The sequence below is a fragment of the Phoenix dactylifera genome, chromosome 2 (assembly GCF_051530095.1).
Source record: "Phoenix dactylifera cultivar Ajwa chromosome 2, Ajwa_hap1_PhDact_Kaust_v1.1, whole genome shotgun sequence".
NCBI lineage: Eukaryota > Viridiplantae > Streptophyta > Magnoliopsida > Arecales > Arecaceae > Phoenix > Phoenix dactylifera.
In genome coordinates this window covers 23,473,832-23,493,281 of record NC_143191.1, presented here as the reverse complement: position 1 = coordinate 23,493,281, position 19,450 = coordinate 23,473,832, and the positions used below count along the sequence as shown (strand labels likewise).

The following is a 19,450-nucleotide window of genomic DNA, read 5'->3' as shown; positions in this document are numbered from 1 at the left end:
TTTATTTTCATTATAAAAACTTTCAAAATATTGATTTTCAAATTTAGTATCATGGTCACTTCTAATTGAAATAACAGTACACTACAGGAATAGTAACATTTGCCGGCGTTTTTCTTGATCTTTTCCGACGCTTATTAGCGTCGGCCAAAACCCAGCCAACGCAACAGCAAGCGTCGTAGATGCGTTGCCTATACCTGAGTGGAAAAGGTTTTGGCCGACGCAAGCGGAAAGCGTCGGCAAAGGCCAAGATTTACCGACGCTTAATAAAGCGTCGGTGTATCTTGTTTTGCCGACGCTAAATTGCGTCGGCATAGACCATCACTCGGGCCAGCCGGTGTTGCTGGGGTGGTTTTTGCTGACGCTTATAAGCGTCGGCTAAACAGTTTCAGCCCGTGCCAGATGTGGTTTTTAACGACGCTTTAAAGCGTCGGGCGTGGAATTTTTTTAAAAAAAAAAATTAAAGAAACACATGCTTGTCATAAATCAACATTTACATCAATATGAACCTGCATTACATTTACATCAACACAAATATTCAGATCATTCAAAACATTCATATTGTCATATATAATTAATAAGTTTAGAATTATAATGTACTTTGAAAAATATAAGAAAGATACATAGAAAACTCCTTAAATAACAGTCTAAAAAGTATCACGGACCGGATGTAGCGCCATCATTATCTCTACGAGCTGTTGAAGTATCAGGAATCTACAAAAAAAAAAAGACTTTAGAAGTTAGGAATATGAAAATCATTAACTCATGCAAAATAAATGATAATTATGTAGTCATCAAATACATATAGTTATTTACCTGAGGAGGGAGAAATCGCTGTAACATAGATGAAATATGCTCAAGCTGAGACTGCAAAGTTTGTTGGTTCTGCTTCAACTCCGCCAACTCTGCCTGATGGCGATCCTTCATATCTTCAATTGTTGCCCGAAGTCTACTAACTTCTGCATTGCTACTGCCTTCTCCAGCATTTCTTGTATACATGCCCACTGCAGATAACTGAGTGGGGGTAACTCCAACGCGATAACCCCTCACTCTACCATAACGCTCTGGGCTCAATAATTCAGCGAGCACCTGAGCTTCGACATGACTGGTCGCATCGGATGATGATAACTCCCCGACGCGCTCTAAAATAAGAGTTGTTGCCCTGTCCTATATCTCTCAAAAGAAAAGGTCATATTAATGTATGCCAATAATATAACTAATAAAAATATCGTTGAAAGATTCAAAGATGAATACATACAACTATATCTCTTGACTCCTTCCGAACATAACTGTCATCTCGGTGGGTGTGAGTCATCTTATAAAACTCCACCTTATCAGGCTCCCTTCCATTATCATCCATCTACAACAAAAGATATATTGGCAAGCTAGTTATCATGATACATGCTATATGATAGAACAGTTTAAAATAGTTTCAAAAAGTTTCAAAAAAACTTACGAATTCAGCTCTACGTCGAGCATAACTCATCGAGCCTGAAGTATGAGGAACAGTCTGAGAGGCTCGCGCAGCTCTACCAATGTTGGAATATGTCTTCCCAAAAAAGGAATAAACAATATAAATTTGTAATCTAAATGATTAATAAATACAATATAAGGTATTGAAAAAAATATACACAACCTGAGCTTTCTCGGAAAACCAATAGTGGACAAGCTCCCTCCACTGATGAGGGATTACATCAGGAGGACAAACACGGGCAACCTCCTCTTCTGTCATACCATCGTGCTTCCAATCCGCCTTTAACTTGGCCCTATATTCTTTCCACTTGCGATTGACGGACTTCAGCACCCAATCATGACTCTCTTTAGGGAGTAAAAACTTTTTCTACATCAAAGTAATTAAAGAATGTTATAACAATGTTAAATCAAAAAATAAAATTGTGATAGTAAGCAAATTCAATTCTTTACCTCAATAACTTTAAGAAGGTCAACCTTATACGAAGGAAACATTTCATTCCATTTCGTATAGTTGAGCGGACACAACTGACCCTTCCGCACAACTGATCCTAGAAAAGTCGATAAAATGCTTGCAGCCCTCTTGATGGGTTGCCCCAGTTCATTGCAATGTACCACGATCTTCTCATCCTCGCGTAGGCTCCACACGTCCCGTGCTCGAGTGGGTCCTCGTGTCCTCCTCACTCTCCCCAGTCCATCTATAAAAATAAAATAAAATATCCATTAATTAAAACATTAAAGGCAAATGATTTAATATAATTAGCTTGTAAAAAAAATTAATATATAAAATTAAATCAAATTACTCTGGATGTGCACGTCGTCCATGTCTGGACAATCAGCAGGTGACACGTGCTCAGAATGCGACTCATGCTGAGTATGAGACTCATGCTGAGCATGGGACTCGTGCTGCTGGGGCTCGTCGGGTTGCTGGGACCGCAGGGACTAATCGGAAGAAGATCCCACGGATGTGTGCTGAAACTCAACATCTCTGAATCGTTTTCCTCGCAGCATGTTGTTACCTAGTATGCACAAAAATAAGCAATATTAGTTAAATAATAAATAAAATCTAAATAAATTGCTAATTAATTCAATGCTAAGGCTGAATGGTAAAAGAGTTTAAAAATTGTTTGCACTGACTATCACCCACCCTCATAGGCAACCCCCATCATCAACAATATAAATAGATAGCTGATTTAATGTTCAAATTACTGTTATATCTGCCAACAGAATGACAGTCAATCATATGTGATTCGAGCCTATAAAATAATGTCTATGCAACTGATTCAAGCTCCTTGTGAGTGGATAGTGTTTGGCTTGACTCTTAGCTTTTTCAATCATAAATCAGATGTAAACCAGCCAAGCTTGATCTTGGCTTCTAGGCTTAAAATTGATATCAAGCCAAGTCGAAGCAAACCCCAGCTCAATCCTTGTGATGGCTTATCTAGATAATATAATGGTTTTATATGTTTTCATTATGCATGGCTTTCATTATCCAACTTGTGATGCGTCAGCTAGTTATATACTTATGATGGTTTAAAAGATCATAGTCAATATTTGTGTAAAGATGACCTTGAGTCTGATACCCAGAATGGTTTTAAGGGTATCAACGCATTAGAAATAGGCCGATATTCTGCTTGGCTTGAACCTAGGCTTGATCAGCTAGTTTTAGTTACATTTCTAAGTCAGTCACAGTCAGGGGCTAGGGGATCAGTCATGTGGAGCTCATCCTCATGTACTCATTTTCTGATTTCCCATTGATTAGCCTCATTCAACTATTCCCTCATGGTTTTGGCTGCTTTAAATTCTGAAGTCTTCCAACTTAAACCAGTTGTTCAAACACTCTTTACTCGAATTTTGCTTGTAATGCATATGCTGTTTAGTTTTCACCAATTGTTTTTATGGATTCAAGGTTATCAACATTCCTAAGCTCATCCAAATGATCAACAGTCCCGGTTGTCTCTGTCAAGATTTAGATTTTGCTGCAGCTGTATTAATGGGCAACATTAACAGGAATATTCTACTTCACTTAGCGAAGCAGCGACATCCCCCTTACGTAAATTTAAATGATAAAATTTAGCTTAGCATCTTTCCCTCAAATAGTTAATGTCTTTGGGATGGTTACAATTTTGGTGATACACTTATTGTGAACAACAGTATGTCCATATGTTTGGTGATGTGCTAAGTTTTTTGATCCTGGTTGTTGATCTTACCATTTAAGTTACATGCAGAGCCTTAGTACCTGATTTCAGGAATAAGACAGTGAATCTTTTGAAAAGCATGACCAATTATTATAAGCAACTACAAGATGCTGTGAACTCAAGTAATTGAAGACATTGGGATTTGAAATCTGAGCATCTTACTGTTTAACATGTTAAGTTTTTGAACACTTGCATTATATGCCACAAAGGCTAGAATTGTATCATAGCTAAAGTAACAAGATTTGACGTTATATCAAGTGTTCATGAGGTCTTCGACATGAATATTATATAGCTTCATCTTTCTGCCTTTCATCCAATATTTTGGTTTTTAGTTTCCAAACAGCTTCCAAGTCTTCCACATTCTAGAGATTTCATTCAACTTCAAAAAGAAAGAAAATAGGATGCTGAATATTAATTTACAGCGTAATATCTGTTTATTAAATTAGAACAGTTTCACTTAAACAACCAGAAAACTTGATCCAGTTTGAAACTTGCAACATATTCCCCTCATACATGCACATGCCTGTTCTATGAAACCAAAATAAGTATAGGGTAATACCAAGAATGATGCATGAAAACTACCATTACAGAGATGGATGTTCTTACCAAGAACACAGAGAAAAGTATGCATCTAACCTTGCTTTGTTTCTAATCCCAACCTTTTGTGAGATTTGATTGTCTTTGCTAGCATACTTCCATTAGCATTACTCAAATTCAAGAAATGCAGTAATACCCGGTAAAATTTTTTTGAATTACCTTTGTCTCAGGCGGAGGGAGATGGGGTCGGCTGGTCGGCGCCGCAGAGGAGGGAGGAGGAGAGGAGGGTGCGGACGGTCGCTCGGCGCCGGAGAGGAGGGAGAAGGAGAGGAGCTTGCCGTCGGACGTCGCTCGGCGCCGGAGAGGACAAGGGCCGGCCGCTCGTCGTCGGAGAGAAGGGCGGAGGAGAGGACCTAGGGCTTGATCGATCGGGATGCCAAATAAAGAAGAGGGGGCCGGCCGCTTGGTTTTGTTATTAATTTGACTTTTGACGACGCGTATTAGCATCGTCTTAGGATGCAATTAAGACGACGCTAATAAGCGTCGTCTTTGCCTAACAAGCTTCGGCTGTTCCTGTAACATTACGCCAACGCTCGAGAGCGTTGTCTGTTCTAGAGCATTACCGACGCTTAGTTAAAGCGTCGGCAAATCTTTTCCGATTCAATTTTTTCCCGACGCTTATACCTAGCGTCGGAAAAAATGCGTCGGAAAAGGCCATTTTTCCTGTAGTGGTAGTATTTTTCTCATTTAAAACCTTTCTATAGAATTTTTTAAATAGGGAGAAGGCTTCATCTTTATGTGCCAAAAATAATACCCATGTGAACCTAAAAAAAATTATCTACTATCATAAGGCCATATTTCTTTCCTCCTAGACTTGTGGTTCTAGTAGGTCTGAAGAGATCCATGTGAAGTAGTTCTAGTGGCCTAGTAGTTAAAAGCATGTTTTTAGATTTGAAAGAATTTCTGGTTTGTTTTTCAAGTTGGCATGCATCACAAATTTTATCTTTTTTAAAATTCAGTTTTGGCAATCCTTTTACTAAATCTCTTTTGATTAATTTAGATAAAAGATCCATGCTTGCATGACCTAATCTACAGTGCGATAGCCAACTAGCCTCATTAACTTTAGCATCGGTGGAAACTAAATAGTGGCTACTCATGAAAAGATCATCTAGATCTATCATATAAACATTGCCACGTCTTAGTCCCACAAATACAATGTTATTGTCAATAGGGTTAGTTACAATACAAAGTGATAATTTAAAAGAAATATTATAACCTTTATCATATAATTGACTAATGCTAATAAGATTATGCTTTAAACCACTAATATATAATACATTATCTACAAAAGTAGAAGGAATAATTTAAATTTTACCAATACCAATTATATGACCTTGGCCATTATCACCAAAAATCACTACTCCTTCCTTTGTTTCAAGGGTGAAGAGTTACTCTTTGTCACCCATCATGTGCCTTGAGCAGCTACTATCAAGATACCAGCTCCTTTTAGTTCCCTTGGCCGCAAGACACATCTACAAATACAAGTCAAGGGAATTTAGATACTCAAGTCTTCTTGGATCCTTTTAGGTTAGTTAAGATGGTTCTTTTTGAAACCCAAATCTTTTTTACTTTCTTATTTTTAAGAGTTTTTCTGAAGTTACAAGTATATGATTTGTTCCAGATTTTTCACAACAAAAACATGTTACTTCTTCAGATTTAGTTTTAGTTGCTTTGACAAAAAATTCTTAAGAAGTTTTTGTTTATTGTTTGGCTTATATCCTAATCAAGCTTTATTGAAAACAGCTCTTTGATTATTAATTATTATTTGTAATTTTTCAGAGCTATAAGTAAACTTTTCTACTATAGGCTTATATTTTTCAACTTTTTTGCTTAGTTTCCGATTTTCATTAATCAGTGAATCTTTGTCTTTAATCAAGCTTTCTTTTAACGTTTGATTAGAGGTTTTCAGTTCAGAAATTTCTTTGGTTAAACTCTCTTTTTCTTTGGTTAATTTTTCTGTTTGATGCATAAGCGTTTGATTAGTTGATTTAAGTTCTTTGTTCTTCAATCCAAGTTTTCTACAATCATCCATTAATTCACTAAAAGCGTCATATAATTCATCAAAAGTAAAGTTTAAAGAGATTTGAGAGGATACTTCACTACCATTTGCCATCAAGCAGATATCTGCCTTTTCTTGGGGTTCTTCCTCTGATGAAGACTCCTCACTGTCGCTCCATGTTGCAATAAAAGCCTTCTTCTTCCTAGACATTTTCTTCAATTGGGGGTAATCCATTCTAAAATATCCAGGTTTTTTGCACTCAAAGCAAATTACCGTTTCCTTTAACTTTTTTAAGCAATGGTAGTCCACTTCGAAGTGACCGGGTTTCTTACCTTCGTAGCACACAAGTTTCTCCCTCTCTTTGCTCGACTCTCTCTTAGCTATTGGTCTCTTTCTCATTCCTTGCCTTCTCCTCATGAATCTTCTAAATTTTCTAAAGACTAAGACTATCTCCTCATCGTTCTCAACATCCTCCGAACCCGCACTTTCCTCTTCTTCTTGAGCGACTGACTTAAGGGCAATCGTCTTCTTCTTTCTTGACTCTTCTTTGTTGTGCTGCTCCATGGTAAGTTCATGAGTCATTAAAAATTCCAGCAGCTTTTCTAGAGAAAGATTATTGAGATCTTTTGCTTCTTGAATTGCTATCACCTTAACCTCCCATATTCTTAGCAATAACCTAAGAACCTTTCTCATAAGATCACTACTAGAGTAAGATTTGCCTAGACTTTTGAGACTATTTATAATATCAGTAAAATGGATAAATATTTTAGTAATAGATTCATTTGATTCTATTTTAACGAATTCATATTTATGTACAAGTATGTTAATTTTAGATTCTTTGACTTGGTTAGTGCCTTCGTGAGTTACCTCCAGTCCATCCTAAATCTCTTCCGCACAATTACATGTTGAAATTTGATTAAATTTACTAGCATCCCGAGAGCAACATAAGGCATTCATGGCTTTGGCATTAAGTTGAGCAATTTTTTATCGAACTCATCCCATTCTCCTTCAGGCTTGGGGCAGTGCATGCCATCAACCAATTTGGTGGGTCTTTGTGGCCCACTGATTATGATACTCCACATATCATAATCAAGTACTTCAATAACAATGTGCATTCGTGCTTTTCAATATGTATAATTTTTGTTATTAAGAAGAGAAAGTCTATTAGTGGATTGTCCCTCGGTAAAAGACGATCCAATTGAGGCTGCTATTGATCTTTAACTATTGACGATTAGGTCAAAGATGGGCTGAAAGAGTCGTTGTGAGGTGAAACAGTTGTTTTAATTTTACAAAAAAAATAGCCATAACTATTGTCAGACGCAGATAGATCGACTCGACTTCTTCAAGGGTCGACTCGTGATCTTCAGGGGATGACTTGAGATAACTCTTATTTTTGCTGCACTCTGTCTTTTACCTATGGTCATTATGATGTTGACCGTTTTATTATTTGGGGTTGACTCATCTATGACTAGGGTCAACTTGTTGTCCTTCAGGATTGACTTAATAAAAAGTTGATTTTAGCTATTTTCTGCTTTCTATCTTGGCTATTTTGGGATTAATTTGTCAAGTTCTAGGGTTCACTCTTGTTCCATAGGAGTCAACTCATGATTTTCAGGGGTTAACCCATGAAAGTGTAGTTTTTCACTTATCTCTGTCTTCCATTTGAGACTGTTTTGGGGTCAACTCGACTGATACAAGGGTCGACTCATGAATACATGCCAATCTTTATTCATATGCCGGGATCGACTCATGCTTTTCTATGGTTGACTCCTAAAACTGTCCAAAATTGAAGTCTTTTGTTTTAGCCTATAGATATTCATTGGTCGGCTCGTAGTGTTCTTGGAGTTGACTCCTCTTAGTGTAGAACTTCATAAACATAAGTTCCATTTCCATATTAAGAGTTTTGGACCGGTATCTTTTTGGCTTTATGAGAGCATTCTTATACGTTCCAAACAAGTGATTAGTAAACTTTTAACACAAACATTTTGTATCATCAAAATCAAACCACTACAAAATATACATTTTTTCGGTGCTTTTTAGAGCCTTTACCATGCTTATAAGCATCGGTAAGTTTCGCCCCGACGCTTCCAAAAGTGTCGCAAAAGTGTCGTATAGGTGGGGGTAGATTTTTTTTTCCGACACTTTGTAAAAACGTCGGGATATCCAAAATTTATGCCGACACTTATAAGCATCGGCAATGCTAATTCTAACGATGCTTTAAAGCGTCGTTAGAGTTTTTTTAAAAAAAAATTATTTAAAAAGCCTAATTAATTTTTTGGTAAAAAATTATTTAAAAAGTCTAATTAATTTTTTAGAAAAAAAAAGTTTGGATCAATGATTCTTTTACAAATGCCCAATTTCTATATGCCTTCGCCCCGATGCACTTTGCCTCAGTCTACAATGGCATCCTCCGATGCTTGCAAGGGCTCCGCTTGGTGGCCTCTGCCTTGGACTACAACGGCCTTCAATGCCAATGCCACTGCCGACCTCGATGCTTGGGAGCTCCTCATTGGCTTCCGCCACCGAGAGATCCTCATCTCTGCCTCACTTGGCATCCTCAGCGATGGCTCCCCCTTCCCCTACTCTACCCCCAACGACTCCACCACCTCCTTCTCCGGCTTCCCCAACCCCAACCTCAAGTACCCCATCGAGGTCGCCGGCGATCCCCCCTTTGGCTCCCCTCCTCCTCCTCCTCCCTCTCTCTCTCTCTCTCTCTCTCTCTGACCGCGATTAGGGTTTCTTGGCTTGGGTCGTGGTGTTTTATAGGGCGGCGACCCTAGAAAAGGGTTTGGGAGTGGGATGGTGTCCGACAACGCTTATAAGCGTTGTCGGACACCACAACCCTTCCCCGCTTTAAAAACATCATCTAGACTGGGTTGGCGTCGGACGATGCTTTTAAGCATCGTCCGACCAAAATTTAGGAAAAAAATTTAGATCGGCCTAGAATTTAGGAAAATAATTAGTGTTAAGTGTGGTGGTTAGTGAGTAGGATTTCGATGACGAAGAAGTTGGGTGTTTCACCCAACGACCTTAAAGAAATTTGATCTTCAAAACTTGATATGCTTAAATTCTCAAAAAGGCTAAGAGTATTTCTTCTTGACCCTTTCCTCAAGCTCCTAGCTTGCCTCTTACTTTGAGTAGTTGCTTTACTGAATCTTAACATATGGAATAGTGTCTCCTCTTATAATTCTCACTCATTTTTTCATATAAAAGAGATATTCTCCGAGCCTATAGAGACTCAAACTCTACCACATGACAAGAGTCTGACACATACTTTCCTACATAGAAATATGGAGCATGTTATGAACTCTAGCAAGAGCAGGTGGTAGGGCTAGGTAGTAAGCTTCCTCTTTAATTCTATGCAAAAGCTCAAATAGAATTACTTCCTCGGCAATGGTAAGAAAGTCAACTTTAAAATTTGTACTGCCATTGCTCCTATAGTTGTTAGAGGATGGAGTGAAATTGTTTTCCCTTTGAAAGATCATGTTCTTATTTCTACAAGAGGTGTCGTTAGCAAAACACAAAGCAAAAGGAGCATTCACCTGCCTTCATGCCCTTCGCTATTGGATCATAAATTGCTCAATGCAATCCGATGTCCATCATTCATCTGCTTGCACAGATCTTACCTCGAGTAGAGGATGATCCAATAGTGAGTGATGCAAAGGAAGGTGAATCCTTCTTTAGTGCGAAGGATTCTATTCTTCTCCATGTTTTCATTGGGCTCACTTTGAAGATATTACCAAAATGAAAATATGCGATGTTGCTAAAAATAGAGTTATATGAAATTTCTCAACAGTTGAAGATATTAAAGGAAAAAACCATACATATGTAATGTGTTAATCATGCTTATTCCAAAAATGTGAAATTTAATTTCTTTTTGTAATACATTGCATGATATTATTTTACTCATGATGGATCAGCATAAGTTAAAAAAAGAATAGCTAGGTCATGGAAGAATAAGTCCATCTTATTTACAACATGAAAAATGCCCTCTATATTTAGATTTAAGTTGTCTATTTCAGCATAATGCCAGTTTCTTGTTGTGGGCATTTCAAGTTAAATGGGTGAACTTAGATAATGTATTTATCCCAAAAATTATTTCTTTAGTGTATCTTGTAATGCATTGTGTTTTTGTTGACAAAAATAATGATGTTCTTCTTATATTTTGTATTCATAATAAATGATTTTCCTTATTTTGCTACATAACTTAAAGCATGCAAAATATTCCTTAAAATGTTTGAAAACAATTGTATGTTGTGTTATTTCCAATTGGTAATAGTAAGGCATAAACTATGTAAAATTTCAAAGCAATTCAAGTGCTAGTATAAAATCTATGCATAATATGGGCATGATACTTATGTAAGAAAAATAATATTTATTTTACAAAAAAAAAAATGGCCATAAAGCAAAATGGGAAAGATTGTGTGATCTAAGGTGAGTACAAGTAACTCGGGTTGGATCCCGAAAGCTGACCTATTGGACATTCAGGTTGCTTCATCTATCTAAAATCATACTGGTTTTTAGTTAAACCTATAAAGACTATTTGTTTTTATTCTAATCTTAATAGTTTCTACTTTTATTAGAACATTTCCTTCTTATAATATCTCTTTAGGCAGTTTAGCATCACAGATGGGACAAGTCAGCTAAATCAAATCATGTCAAAGACTATCTCGCTAGATGCAATAGATTTTACTCTCATATGTTATAATGGATAAGATTAAACAGTGACTAGATGAGTTGTACTATTTAAAAAGTAAGTTCAAATTAGATATGCATGGTAGGCCATAGTTGTATTGGGATTGTAGTTATAAATATTTAAAATGAATCTATTCACATGTAAGGAGTGCCGATATCTATAGTGTTATATATAATGCAAAAAAAGAGAAAGTATTGGAAGGGAAATACCGTCTCTTTCTCAAAAATCTAGAAAAGAAAATAAAATCACAATATTTTTGCTTGGTTTGAGGTCAGCATAGGTGTCAAAAATACAAAGGCTTTATTTTCCTGCATCAATTAGCATATAGAGTATATAACAGGGTGTTTTAATTAAAGAGCGAATATACTATTGGGCATAATATTGAAGTATATCATTTGATTAGGCTCTAGATCTTCATTTTGTATATTCACCTAATCTCGAATTTTGTATTGCTTGCATTTTTTGATTGCTTTGTTAAATAATTTTTCTTTCCCATGAGTGCAGATCTTTTTATTAGTAAAATTTAGAAATCAAAATGATCAATAATTATTAACTATATTATGCTTAGAATATATTTTATTTTATTTTATGAAAAATTATTTATTCTTTTATTACATAAATTTATATTTAAATTTTCATTATCTTCTATCATTCTTGTCCATAACTCAGCAACTTTTTTTTGATGAATTAGATGAAGACCAAAGTTTAGAGCCGATAGAAAGAAACTCGTCAGAGATCGTGATTGTAGGAATGACCAACAATTAGGGTTATAGAGAATTTGTATTCTTCTATGTGGTGCTACTGATTTACCCCACTAACATGGCTGCTTTCTGCGCCAAAGTGCCATGCCATTTGTTTTCGTTCAAAGGACCAAAGCATAGATGTGATACTAATTTCAGTACTTCTTTGATAATGGTAGTTTTGGTACTCAAGCAGATTGCATAAAGAGAGAGCTTTTATAAATTATGACTTCATTGGAAAGAAATAGTCTCCAGTACCTCGCAGACGAGCATGGACGGATGCTTCCATTCAGGTCCATGTCCAGTTTAAGCAACTTCAGGATATCTAGTCCAGAAATTACTAACTCCAGGGGTATTACTACCTCTGACGCAAGAAGTCTTCTTTTCGAGATGAGATTGTTGCTGGTCCATTGTGAATTTTTACACGAAGCAAGCTTAAGCTACGCCCCCCTGACAAGATGCAATGCATGGCAGGCTTTGTGATTTAGATGCAGCAGATGATGCAATTAATGTTATCAGCAGTTCAGTTATGATATGCCAAAGTTATCTCAACATATAATGGAAGGAAGTTAATGAACTTTAGCCTGCTGTAGCCAAACTGCACCCTTCCAAGATTAATTTTGGACTTTCAAGTTTATTAACAGGACTTACATCCAAATGCTGACACCCTTCTAGGATTCAAACTCTAGTGCTGCTATTACAGCAATGGTTAAAGAGCACAATCAGGTTGGTCATTTGCGTCACATACTAGTTACTATTTGAATATTTAGGGAAATAGAAAGTCTGGTTTCCCTGGTCTCCCATAAATCTAATGTCTTGGACACGCCATAGATTAGAGATTTATTTAGAGTAAACACACATGCCCCACAACACCATGTTGGATTATAAGAATGTCCAAGATTATAGATTTTCCATAATAAAAGAACATGCCTCACAATACCTTGTTCGACGACAATTTCTAGAGGTACTTTAAGCATCACCAGGGAGCTAAAATCAAGTCACTGTGATGAACCTATTCTGCACAACAATGGAAGAAGGAATTTGAAACACAGCTTACAGGAGGAGGCTTGTCATTTATTTACTAGTTATGGAGCACATCATTGAACAGCTGTAAACCGATAAGAGGCATAAGAAAGTGATCCGTTGCTCCAGCTATGGTGTATCAGTTCAGCCTTTGCTCTCTCGCCCGCAGCCCCAAGAGCCACATGGAGAGGGTAGAAGTGCTCTGGCCAAGGGTGTGCAATCTTTGCACAGGGTGCCTTCTCCTCATATTGCATCACATCTTCATACCTAACGCAAAAAAAAAAAAAAAAATAGTTCCCATAAAATAGAAGGAACAACCAAATAAAAACCCAAGCTCTTCATATCAAGCACATTCAAACAGAATGATCTATCAACTCATTTCAATGATCCCAATGTTGAATTGCTTCAAGTGAAGGACTTTTATATAATGAGAAGTATACCTTCCATCAAGGAGAGTCTCTCTGAGCCAAGTATCAAAGTCCACTGCCCACTTAGCTGCAGGTGAATTGCCTCGGGTGATCATCCTCAGGTTGTGTGTGGCACTTCCTGACCCAATAATAAGGACGCCTTCCTCCCCAAGTGGAGCCAAGGCCTTCCCCATGTTGTAATGGTATCTAGCATCCTTCTGCATTTGGACAGAGAGCTGGCACACTGGAATGTTGGCTTCTGGGTACATGAGCATGAGGGGAACCCATGCACCATGATCAAGCCCGCGAGTTGTGTCTTCTTTAACATGGCCAAAGCCTGCTTCTTGCAGCAACTCCTTTACTCTCTTTGCCAATTTGGGTGCGCCAGGTGCAGGATACTTGAGCTGGAACAAAACCAAACTAGTATTATTAGGCAAATACATGGTAATGTAAGTGTTTACCTTTCAGGGGTGTGACAATGTTGAGGGTTGCCTGATTGATACTTGATGTTAAGAAAAAATTCCAACATAAATCTATCAAATTGAGCTGGAAACTAATATAATAAATGTTTTCTTTTGTCTGGTGTTGAAACCAAATAGCTGAGCATTATGAAACGTTGTTGAGTGAAAGGAGTTGCATTTTAAGAGAAAACCATGGGATCGGGAGATCAATTACTAAGTTACTAGTTCAAGAGTTCCTTTCTACGACAATACTATAGCTGGAAATGTAGTTATACCAGCTCTATTGCTACGTACATTAGTTATTCTTTCTTTTTTTTTAACTTCTACAATTATTGTGTGATACTGGCATTTCTCTTATAGCAAACCTTTTGTCCCAATCGAGTGATTGAAAATACATAATTCTTCTCTCAGAATTAAGAGGTTGTTCTTATATGGCCTCATTACAAGATGCAAATGTTTTACATGATTCATGCAATATTTATGAAAATACAACCACTTAACTAGAAATACATTTAAGGTGCACCACAAGATATAATATATATCATTCAATAAACTTTAAGATGATCATCCAATTAGTTTTAAGATGATGTGTCAGCTCTTCCATTGTATACGCTTCATGGCATAAAAGTAGAAATATGAAAGATGTAATGAAATGGGTGATGGCCAAAAAAATTTTAAAGAGAAATTGCTGAGATCAGGGAATGTTATCTGTAACCAGTCGTGAGGGAACAAGCGGAACAAGCCAACAGAGCACCTTTTGCCTATGAGATCAATGGAAGTTTAAGAACTTGTCCTTCCCCGAAGGGGAAAAAGGGAGTTTGGATTACAAACCTCTTCAATTCTGACCTGTAAGCACAATAACAACATTCTGGGAGTTCAAGACAATCTTGCCTGATTTATTCAGATAATTAAACTTATAAACATTTTACAAAGTTTAGGCTACTTGGGACAGCTACCCTTTTTGTGCTCAATGTTTTAAGTGCCACTGTGCCAGTCTGCGTCAGGCCAGTGCCAGTATCAATATTGGATCCAATAATACTTTGTAAGATTAATAATTTTCTTTTAATTTTTATATCTTTTCACATAACATGGCACATGCCATGCCAGCCAAACTTGTATATAGGGCTGCATGTGGATTGAGTTAACCTGCTGATTTGGAAATAATCCGAAATTAATCCAGTCCAATAGGTGCTTTTAATTATAACTATATCTGGTTGTCAATTACAACATGTTTTAGATAATGTCTACATATATTATTCTATTATATAATGTGTTTATGATATAATTAGATATTCACTTTACATATATTCATTATGGTAAGCGCTAAGATTATTGCGGATTTGATTTGATCTAAATATTCAATAGATTGATAAACTTAATATTATACCTACTCCAATCCAACCTGAATGGAATGGAAGTAGGTTTAGGTTCAGTATCTTGATCCGATTCAAAAATGGATTGGCAGCCCATCCCCGATCCAAGCCAGCCCATTGGCAGCCCTACATGTGTCAGGAGCACTTAAGTCTGCTTGTGCGAACCCCATTAGCTCTTTGACATGGGATGCAAACCAAAGCTAGAGGTTGTTGTGGTTCATACCACGTGAAAATGGACATCATTTACAAGCATTTATTGATGTAACAAACCCCATCGAAAGAGATCATTTATATCATTTACAAAGTTCGTTGAATGAATATTTCAACAAGGTATTTGAAATGTGGAAGTTTGGACTGCTTTAGTGTGATAATGTTACCTGATTATTAGTGTCTGTGTGTGTATTCTTTTCGAGGAATGATTGTATTATTTGTTCCACAATGAAAATTATTAGTCTGGAAATCATTCACACCTGCCAGATCTTTCTGCTGATTCATTAAATAAACAAAAGCATTAGTTCCTAATTCCAACAACAAAAAGTCAAAAACTTTTGTTAGGCTCATGGGGTCGACCGAACCGCTTTTTCCAACTGATTATATAAACCATTGAACCAAGTTTTTTTGTGGCTCCTTCATGCATTGCTGACCAAATTCTCCATCAAAGAATAAAAGAAATTAAGTATTTTCTCATTTTATCTAAATACTTCCCATGCATCAAACAAATATTAGTTTTGTAGAATGAACTAAAATTTATTCCTCTTCTAAGCCTAATTGATTGAGACCACCCACCAGCTCCTTCCAACTACCATTGACTTTCTTAAACAATTTTCAAATGGATTGCTGATGTCTTAATGGCCAGATCATTCAGACAAGCCTTCCAATGAATAAAATGTAATACTGTCCTGAATCTTTTATCTAAACAGCTCTCCAGACTATGAAGGTAGTGCATTCTGATGAATTATTCAGTGAACCGATTCATTACACAAGATCTCTAAGGTTCTTTGAGACTTTCCACCGAAAGCTTCCTGTTATTCACATACCTTTCGTATTTCTTTCTTAATTCTACTAATCTCTGAAACTCCCGAGCATATCCTTTTCTTCCCGAATAATTAATTTTTTTTCCTTTAGAAATCAGAGTGGCTTTGTTACCTTCTCATGCTTTATTAAATCTCTTTGAAAATTCTTTTAGTAAAATAAAGCTCTTCTGCTGGATTACCATATTTGCATTCTTTATCTCCTTAACTGAATCATCCTGGTTACATTCTTATCCTGAAAAATCAGATAATCCTTATCTAATCAAACAAGACAAAATAAGGCAACTACCAAGAGTTTCTTAGTTTCCGAAGCATCTAAATGCTCCCATTACCAGGAGTTTGAAATAAATAAATAAAAAAGCACCATTTTTTAACCCAAGAACAGCAAATTATAACAGAACCAATTAAATTCACCAAACTTTCACCCAACTTTGCAAATGAAAGGAAAAGGTTCCATCATTTGTATGAACAAAAGCACAGATAAACATTAGACTCAAGAAATTCTGAAAAATGGAGGAGAAGAAAGAAAAAAGAGCATTCTAACCCATATCCTTATAAGACGACCAATCAAGAGAAGAGATAGAAGCGATGGTCACCTGGTACATGGGTTTGGGGAAGCCATAGAAGTCGTAGATGGTGTCGGAGGGCCCCTCGACGGCATTGACGGTAGGCTCCGCGGTGTCCCAGTGAGCAGAGGCGACGAGGATGGCCCTGGGGACGGGGTGGAACACCTTGGCCTTCCACGATTGGAGGAAGTGCCTCGCCGCCAAGCTCTCATCGATCGACAGCGTCGGAGACCCGTGCGATATAAAGAACGTATCCATGGCCAATTTCAGAGAGAGCGAGAGAGATAAAGAGAATAAAAGAGAGGAAAAAATAAAGAAGAAATGAAAGTTTTGTTCCGAGAGAGAGAGAGAGAGAGAGAGAGAGAGAATGGAGGAGAGGAAAGAAGGCTTCCCTTCTTTATAAAGAGAAACAAAGGCCTTTTTTGCAAGGAAAAACAGAGGCGAGGGAATTCTTTTTTCAGGCCCGCGGGTTTGGTGGACGAGCAAGGGAAGGAAGCGTGTCGGCGCCTACCTACTCGGATCGTTGCGTTGATTTCAGTAGGGACCTTACCAAGTTTTTATAAATTTTTTGTATACATATATTTTTAAAAAAATTAAATTTATGTGAATATTTTTTGAAAAAAATTTCTATTTACTCCTATATCTTCGTAAAATACTATTTTTTACAAATGTTTCTAAGATTATGATCCTTCTAACACTATTAATAAAAATTATATCTATTTTAATAAAAATAAAATAAAATTTTGAAATTATTTTTTTTCTTATCTTATAAATGTTTGTAATTGTACATCCATAAAAAATATTTAATTATTTTAATTTAAAATCGTTAATTGTTTAACACAGTGTGGATATATATGTGAAAATAAGGATAAAAAAATAGAATAGTAAAATAAATATTTTATAAGAATATATATGTAAATATTAATTTTTAAAAAATATTTATATAAAATTTGATATTTAGATGGATGTTTATAAAAAAATATTACGCTATTTCTTTAAAAAGATCAACCTGTCGTTGTTTTATATTTTGAGTAACGTGGGACCCAAATGATAATAGACCATTGCTAACGTCAAGATGAGCGATATTAGGAAAAGATGGACGGCATCTGAGATTCTAGAAGGGGAATGGGTCAGCAGGGAAGGCAAATGCATGGATGGGATGGGATTTTAGGCCTAGTATTGTTTCTTGGACCAGATAATCAAGAAGGCTGAGATCTTAGTTTGTTCCAACATGGTGATCTCTTTGTATACTTCCCTACCAATCTGAAATCCATATGAATGGGAAAAAAGGATCGGGTAAATTGGCAGCTAGCAGTAAATGCAGGGTGTTTTACGTTCCTAATATGATATCAAAGATGGTTTTAAATGCAAATGTAGGTATGGATGCGGGTGTGCCGTTCGACAAAGTAGATATTTTAGAAACACTTTTCACAGCGTTTTAAAAATGAGTGCAAGTAGAAGATTTCAGAATGAGTGGATTTTAAGCAATTTCATTGGACACTTAACCTTAAGTTGTTTTTGTGTTACAAATCCAACTTTTAGATTTCATAGGAGCTGAGGTGATTTGCAGCACAAAATATTCACTTTGCATTCACGTGCCCACATTTGTATCTGAATTTTAACTTTTGGGGACTGCTGAGACATCACTTTCCATACAGAGATTATGGATGAGATGACTTTGAAATCCATCCAATTAACATGCGATAACAAGTTGTAATTATCTGTTTGTAATCATGTTCGCTGGAATGCCAAGAGGATGTAGCTTCAGACATAATTCAACTGCTGCAATTAAAATGGGCTTGGTCAATAGCTTCAGAAACCTAATAGTAGATGACAAGAACTGGAGAAAATTTTGTACGCTGATCCAACTTAAAATCAGAAATAGAGTATGAAACAATTTTCGTACATACCTGGTTGGTCAAAAATTGATTTTGCGGCAGTGATAAGGGTGCAGATGAGCTTAGAAGCACACTGCTCAAGCTTCGCTCGAGTTTAAGCTTGATTTGACTCGATTATTATTCAAACTTGAGTAGCTCAAACAGTTTTTTGAGTCAAACTCAAGTAGCAAAATACTTGACTCAAAAGCACACGAATTTAATCGAACATATATATTCTTAATAATATTATATTTTATTTATAATATATATTTTTAATTTAATATTTAAAAATATAATATTATGTTATAGTTTATATTAAGCATATTTTTCACTATGACTAAGGCTCAACTTTGAGCTTGAACTCCAACTCAAATATAGCTCAGTTAATATTCGAATCAAGTCAAGTAAATCTCAAGTGTTGTTTTTTTGTTTTTGAACGAGTCAAGTTGAAACTTGAATATTAAGACTAGATCAATCTCGAATCAAATTTTGAGCCCTAATATTTAAAAACGAGTCAAACGAGTCAAGCTTAAGCCTCTAGCTTCTCGACTAGGCTCAAGCTCGATTGCACCCTCAGGCACGTGACTAAAATAATATTTAATCGCTTCGGTAAGTTAAGCACTCAGACTTGCCATCACGAGTTCTCATTTATCACATAACCTGCCATTATCTTGGACGCAGACAATTGCTGTGTCATATCAATATCATTCATTTTGAGTTTCAAATTTGATTTAATATTGTCAATACTGCTCTTGTAGATGATGAAAAGGATGAGAGGAAAAAAGGGCATTATGTTGGCATCATGGACTTTAAACCATACTCCTTAGTGACATTGCTTATGAAACATATTTTATTATTATAAAATAAGCAAAACAAACACGATGCAACTAGAACAAATATAGTCTACCCAATACACCACTCAAGTATAGCATTATGTCCTAAACAGCGGGGTTAGACATGAAAGATCTTCCACGATTCATTAGCAAACCTGTTCGGTGGTTTAATAATCACAAAG

General features: G+C 36.4%; 2 protein-coding genes across 2 annotated transcripts; both read right to left on the bottom strand.

Moving 5' to 3' along the window:
* Positions 1–348: 348 nt before the first annotated feature.
* Positions 349–3,587, bottom strand: LOC149768254 (uncharacterized). Its single transcript, XM_089929339.1, has 7 exons — positions 2,271–3,587; positions 1,921–2,165; positions 1,634–1,837; positions 1,454–1,546; positions 1,256–1,357; positions 814–1,164; positions 349–711 (listed from the first exon to the last, which is right to left on the bottom strand). Exons 1-7 carry the CDS (start codon positions 2,290–2,292, stop codon positions 655–657), a joined length of 1,074 nt encoding a protein of 357 aa, XP_089785465.1. The 5' UTR covers positions 2,293–3,587; the 3' UTR covers positions 349–654.
* Positions 3,588–12,574: 8,987 nt separating this feature from the next.
* LOC103716792 (extradiol ring-cleavage dioxygenase) lies at positions 12,575–17,088 on the bottom strand. The gene is made up of 3 exons (XM_008804957.5): positions 16,589–17,088; positions 13,161–13,531; positions 12,575–12,987 (listed from the first exon to the last, which is right to left on the bottom strand). The coding sequence occupies exons 1-3, from the start codon at positions 16,814–16,816 to the stop codon at positions 12,795–12,797; spliced, it is 792 nt and encodes a 263-aa protein (XP_008803179.1). The 5' UTR covers positions 16,817–17,088; the 3' UTR covers positions 12,575–12,794.
* Between the last annotated feature and the right edge of the window lie 2,362 nt (positions 17,089–19,450).

Coding starts and splice junctions, on each gene's coding strand:
- LOC149768254 (XM_089929339.1), bottom strand. CDS start 2,292: ATGGACGACGTGCACATCCAGA. Junction 1,838..1,920: donor ACCTTCTTAAAGTTATTGAG/GTAAAGAATTGA, acceptor ACTTTGATGTAG/AAAAAGTTTTTACTCCCTAA. Junction 712..813: donor AGCGATTTCTCCCTCCTCAG/GTAAATAACTAT, acceptor TTTTTTTTGTAG/ATTCCTGATACTTCAACAGC.
- LOC103716792 (XM_008804957.5), bottom strand. CDS start 16,816: ATGGATACGTTCTTTATATCGCACGGGTCTCCGACGCTGTCGATCGAT. Junction 13,532..16,588: donor TCCCCAAACCCATGTACCAG/GTGACCATCGCT, acceptor GTTTTGTTCCAG/CTCAAGTATCCTGCACCTGG. Junction 12,988..13,160: donor GAGACTCTCCTTGATGGAAG/GTATACTTCTCA, acceptor TTTTTGCGTTAG/GTATGAAGATGTGATGCAAT.